Consider the following 6,644-nt stretch of genomic DNA (forward strand, 5'->3'; position numbering starts at 1 on the left):
TCAATCTGATGGACCATTACTGTGTTAAGAATATGAATGAATTATTCTTTGATAATGAGTTATGTATGTTCTTCTTCTAGAAGGGATCTTTATACCATGATTCTGTGGGAGACTGACCAATCTAAAGAACCCCAGAATCACTTGGATCTAAAGTCGGATTTGAATTATAAATAAAGGGACTTAACAAGAATTATGTGAATCGGGATAGATGTGAATGGATGAGATGTGATGTGAAATGGATGTGATGTGAATCGGAATAGATGTGAATGGATGAGATGCAATGTGAATGGATGTGATGTGAATGGATGTGATGTGATGTGGATGAGATGCAATGTGAATGGATGCAATGTGAATGGATATGATGTGATGTGGTACGGATATGATGTGATGTGATACGGATATGGGTAGATGTGAATGGATGAGATGTGATGAGATGTAATATGATGTGATTGGATGAAGGACGATGGGAATACATATGATTGGATGTGGATTAAGCAAAGTGAATTGATGTAGAAGAATGTGGAATAATGAGAAATGATGTGGAACAATGTGGAAAGATGAGAGTTCGTTAGAAACTGTATTTATGACCTATTTTTAAATGACTGTTTTATGTCAAGAATGCTGGGGAAGCATTTTGACTATCTTGTGATGATGAATGAGGTCGTGGAGACCTAAGTGATAAAATTGCAATAGCTGACGGAGAGTCAACGGAGGTCGTCTTGCGTAGCAAGGTCGGCTGAGGTCTTGACCAGCCTCGGTTCGATTTAAATGGTGAGCTTCCGGTACAGTGGATGAGGGACCAAGGAAGCGGCCTATGAGTGAAGCGCTAGGTGACCTATGAAGGAGCCTAAAGGGTGCTGACCTAACGGTGCTCAGGCTTACGGTGCTTAGGCTCTGGGTCGCCGAAGATACCCACACATGCGTCGAGGAAGAAAATGGAACAAGGAGTTAGAGTTGTTTTCTGAATTCGGGCATGGATCTGGTTGATTGACCTTGCTAGTCCTCAAACAACAGATGAGTCCATGGCTCTTTTATATGGATCTGTTGGTTGATCTTGTTGATCTTCAACGGATAGTCCATTTGGATTTTTATAAGTGAATATATTTCCGGGTACTATGAGCTAGGAACTATTGAAAAGGCCGTTGAGTGGACAGGTGGTGAGCGTTCTGGTTGCCAATGATGCCATAGGTACACTGATGAAGGAATGATTGGAAATTAGAATTCAACCGGATATTTTGGAGGATTACTATGGTTTCATTAAAAGATTGTTTAAAAGATAGTTCAATCTGTGAAACATGCAATTTCATATTGGGTGTGTAAGTGGTGTGACTATCTTGAAGTTTGCTTGAAGCGCCAGCTAGGGGGCTTGGGAACTCTTTTCCCTGGTACTTGGGGCAAAACTTAACCAAATTCCTAAATGGATCCTATCACTACAGTGGTTGGGAGGTTGGCTAACCCATGGGATTGGATGGGGTTAGGCTGGACTGATGTATCCCTAAAATGAGACTCAATTCTGTTATGGTACGATAGATGAATTAAATCCCGGATAGTCTTTGTTCTATGGAAAAGAATCAACGGATGTGCCTCTCGATGAGGAAAAAAGCATTGGTCTCTATGATCCAAGTGCAAGTCTTTTCCTAGATCTGACCATGTGACTTACGGGTTCGATCGGATCAGTTTGGATAGTTAAGGCTCTTGACTACGTTAGAATAAAAATATCCTGGAGGAATCACCCGTGCTTTTTCTGGGCGAGGGAAGTTTTTTTCGGGTTCGAACCGAGGGACTAGTCTCTTGTCCGGATATCCGTGGGACGAGGCCCCGAGTGAGGGCTCTGCCCTGCGCAAGAAGTGCTACTTCCGTTGCTAGCACCCCCGAATTCGTTGCGCGGAGGGAGCAAGGATCTTTTAGTTGGGACAATATCGTGGAAGACCAGGAGGAAATTTTTGCACCCTCAAGTGAACATGCTAGAAAACATGTTATATTAGTACCTCTATCACACTCTTGCTAGATTCACATACCTTGAACTCTTTAAGTTGTCCCTTGAATGGCTCTACAAATTCATTAGCATTTCTCATCTTCCTCTTCCTTCTCTATAAAATTACCTAGCTCCCGATTGTAATTGTAGATGGTATCCATGTCCCATCGTCCGTATTATAACTATTGAATACAGTAATAGCTGAAATGCTAGTACGAGGCTTTCTACTACAGGTTGCCATTTTGTGTAGCAAAAGACACACGGAAGAAGAAGATGAGAGCTTAATTTGGAGGAGACTGAAGAAAAAGAAAGAACGACTATGTTGGAGACGAAGAAGATCAGAGCTAGTTTTGGGGAGAAACATTTACTCAACTTAAAATAATAATAAAATAATGCTACCGAATCATTAACTACCACTATCTTTTAACTTACATGCAAAGATTCGGTAGCATTATTTTATTATTAATTTAAGTTGAGTGAATGTTATTTTAAGATGCATTTTGAGCATAATTTTACTCTATTTACTTGAATTCTTGCTTTAAAATGCCGAATTTCTCCATTACGGAAGCCTCTTCCTCATTGGTTGGTGCCACTCTCTCTCTAAAACTAAAAGGCCCAAAAATGAGCCCACATTTCTCCTAATGTGGGCATTTCAATGGAGTAAAGTCAAAAGTGAGTCGTTGGGTAAAATAATATTCCTACTTTTTCATGACAATGTTCCTTCTTTTTCTTTTAAAGTAATATTCCTTCTTTTATATAAAAGAAAATAGCCCTCTCTTTCATTTTTTCCATTTCTTGTTTGAAAGATAATAATCCCCTCTCTCATTTTTTTCCGTTCCTTTTCAAAAAAATTGTCACCTTTCCTTTGATATATATTGCTTTCGCTAGCAAACAACTCCTAAATTCAAATCTATCCTTGACTACACACCTACTTGATGGAGCGTTGGAATGCACGATTCACTTTAAGGCATTCACTTCTTCAAATCTCAATCGAGATAAATTCACATCCCAATTTGTGAAATTGCACAAATGATTCTTATTATGTGCCATGTAGTATGAAGCATGATTGAATACAAATATAAAATAAATGAAACAAGTTCTATGTAAGTGGCTTGCCCCTATCAAACGATGTGTTGTTTTCTCAAAATGGGGTATATGGATACACTATTATCAATGATAGAAGGCGGCATTCAAGCTTGCAATGATTCCTCCGAAAATAAGCGAGAATGGATGTGCTCGCCTTCATAGGTGACAATGAGCATGCTAGGATCATCTGGTGCACGCTCCACATGCTTCTTGGCTGGACACCCCTTTACACCACTGCATTTGTAGTAGCCCCTGCAAAATTTGCTAATAAATTTAGACTCCAAGAATAATAATGGCAATGAATTGACATCAATGATCATGATTAAATATAGATTTCACATTGATGGCCATAATGGTAGTGAACTTGTTGTGTGTGTGTGTGTGTGTGTGTGTGTGTGTGTGCGCGTGTGCATATGTGCGGAGAAGTGTTGTGCATGCATGCTTGTGTGTGTGTGAGGGTATAAAGAAATTAAGTTTCAAGGGGACTTGGTTCCCTCTATTGAAAAGTAAAAATATATATACCTTGGAAAGGGAGAACCTTTGATGGGCTTTTGGCCATATTTTCTCCAAGAGTGCTCATCAACAGGAATTTCAGCAATCTTTTCACTAATAGCAGGAACCCTCTTCACTAATTTGTTCTTCAATTTCCTGGAAGCAACAAAAAATCAAATAGTATTCAACAATTAAAGCAATAATGAACCTTTGTAACTCTAAAATTATAATCAGCAGTCTTGACATAGTTAAGCAATAAGCATTAAACACCTCCCACTTTGCATATTAAGCATTAAACACCTCCTACATTGCTTACTTAAAATTAAATGAGAGAAGCTCACCTGCGTTTAGCACAATGGCATTTGGAAGGGCTGTTGGCACATTTCACTCCGGAGTCATCTGATTTTGAAGAGCATTTTCTTTTGACAGAAACCGAGGGCTGCTGTTGTGGGACAGGTGCCACGCTGCCATTGGTGGGCACGCTGCCTTCTAAACTAATACATGAAATGTGAGAGTTTGTGGCAGTGGTAGCTCCAGAAGTAGTGCTTATTACGTTTGCCTTCTCTAATTGAGCCAAAATTTGCTTCTCAAATCCGAAATTAGAGTGTTGATTATGAGACAAAGCTTGTGCTAATTGACTTGCTAAATCTCCCTCATTACCAGTTAGTGTAAGGTCTCCATACCCAATGATCAGGCCGCCTTGCTTCAGTGATTTTTGATCTGTTAATTCTCCGTCATTAAGCAGTAATGACGCCCCTTCATTACCAATAAGGCCTTGCGTGCCCACAACTGATTGTGGGCGAGAAAGGGGTGGCCTGAAGCACCCATTTGTGAGCAATTGTGGGGGATCATTAGGTAAAATGCTGCCTTCTGAGAGTGTAACTTGTGATGAGGCAACTGATGCGCCATTTTGTTGAGAGAGAAGCTTCGGTGAAGAGCTTAAAGAAGAGGAGTTATCTATTGAGGGAGCTTGCTTGTTGAGATCAATGGAGGGATAACTGGAGGAGTGATTATTATCACTAATTATGAAGGGGTTATTGTCCCTGATCAAGGCATGATCACCTTCCTGGTTGAGATCGATGAAGGAGCTACGGTTGCGCCTTTGGAGAGAGAGGAAAGGGGCTTCACCATCATCATCGTCGTCAAAATCAGCAGAGCAAGCGCTGGACGAGGTGGTGGTAAGGCTGGCTGTGGAGGCAAGAAGCTCGACGGGGGGGCAATGAGGGGGGTGAATTTGAAGGGTATTGGGGGTGATGGAGGTAGGGGCTCGCCTCACTCTGGCATGGCCTGATCTTGAGAGGAGGGAGATGACATGCTGGAAGTGGTTAATTGTGTCCGAGGCGAATTGCTGTTGTTGAGAAGAGGCTATGGAAGGGCGAGAATACAGGTTGACAAGGCGATGGAGGCTCTCAATGCCTGCAGAGGCAGCAAGGCGCACATCAAAATCCAAGGCCAAAGAAGAGGAGGGCGATGAGCAGGAGGCCATAGTGCTTCTGGGTGCAAAGCAAACGCAAGATCAGAGCTACTGCATAATTATAGAACTATTAAAAGAAGAGGAGGGCGATGAGCAGGACGCCATAGTGCTTCTGGGTGCAAAGCAAACGCAAGAGAGCTACTGCATAATTATAGAACTATTAAAAAGGGGGATCTATGCTAATACAGGATTAATTAATGGTCAATTATCTCAAGATGGTGGCAATTAAGGACCTAGACAAATTGGAGACATTTGCGCGTGATTTATCATTTACGTGTGCGGACTCCAAACAACTATTAACTCCAATGAAATGCACTTGCCTGCCAGGGCACCACCGCCCACTTTATGCACACCAAAAATGAGTCAAGCATGCAATAATTTTGGAAAAAATCATTTTTAAAAAAAAGGAAAAGGAAAGTTCGTGCCCTCCTTGTCAACGTAGCGTCAACCTCATATCTCCACTGTCCGATCTTTTAGAATCCAGCGGTTTGCCGCTTTCCACGCCTCCCGTTCAAACCTCCCTTTTGACTCGTGCACCGCGTCCACAAGTCTTTATTTAGTATTTCTTTCATTTTAAAAAAATTAATTGGTCTACAATGACTTCTAACTTCTTCCCTTTGACCCTCTCCACCTTTCTTGAATCGTGCTCAAAAGCCCTATCCTTTTTTTTTTTAGTGTGACAAAAAAGGGGGATTAGTGTGATTCCAACTGAGAGAGAGAGAGAGAGAGAGAGAGAGAGAGAAGATGATGCAAACATTAATACGATGATTAAACCTTAAACATCAATCTTTTGATTAAATTAAACCTTGACCTACTCGGCAGCACTAATAAACGAGTAATAAACTAATAGGGGCGTCGCCTGAATATGCCAAATATATGTGAATAATACCATTGAAATTTAAGGTTAAAGGTCTCAAAATCAATAGAATTTGTTATGTGAAGTCTTCAAAGTTTGAAAATTCTAATTAATTCATTCAAATTTAAGGTTTTCACTTTTTCATAAAAAGACTATTGCCACACTGCTTTGAAATTGCCTCCTTTCCTTTTGAAATTGCCTCCTTTCCTTTTGACACTTCAATTAATAGACTACCCTTTTGACCCTTCAGTGAATAGTCTACCCTTTTGATAATACTTCTTTGAAATAGCCTCCTTCCCTTTCTAATACCAAACTATGTCTTAAAGAATGGGTATCTTATTGCTTTACTTTTCTCCTATCATACATTTGGTCTTACTTAAATAAAACAATTAAAACTTTCCAAATTAGTCACATACAAATTGTGGTTTAACATCTACAATAACAAGCATACTACTTAAAAGATATACTTAACTACACGCAAGATTTAAGCCCACTATGAGAACTCATGACTTTTAGTCATAACAGTAGGCCATGCGTATTTTTTCTAGATAACCTAGATGATTTTTTATTGGCATGCCATTTAAAAATTAAGACACAATTACGTGTTGGAATTTTGGCCATTGAATGAAAGAGGATATTAGATAATTCTAAAATCATGCTTATGAGTCTCTCTCTCTCTCTCTCTCTCTCACACACACACACACACACATTGATAAATTAAAAATAAAGATAATATAGAAGAGATAATGCTATATAAATAA

At 39.9% G+C, this 6,644-nt stretch overlaps 1 protein-coding gene across 1 annotated transcript; it reads right to left on the minus strand.

The window, feature by feature from the left end:
* Positions 1–2,987: 2,987 nt before the first annotated feature.
* Positions 2,988–5,217, minus strand: LOC147637502 (uncharacterized). The gene is made up of 3 exons (XM_086799281.1): positions 3,895–5,217; positions 3,584–3,709; positions 2,988–3,313 (listed from the first exon to the last, which is right to left on the minus strand). Exons 1-3 carry the CDS (start codon positions 5,037–5,039, stop codon positions 3,166–3,168), a joined length of 1,419 nt encoding a protein of 472 aa, XP_086655407.1. The 5' UTR covers positions 5,040–5,217; the 3' UTR covers positions 2,988–3,165.
* Positions 5,218–6,644: the final 1,427 nt, after the last annotated feature.

The sequence above is a fragment of the Cibotium barometz genome, chromosome 6, assembly GCF_041138505.1.
Source record: "Cibotium barometz isolate CiBa-2024 chromosome 6, ASM4113850v1, whole genome shotgun sequence".
Lineage (NCBI taxonomy): Eukaryota > Viridiplantae > Streptophyta > Polypodiopsida > Cyatheales > Cibotiaceae > Cibotium > Cibotium barometz.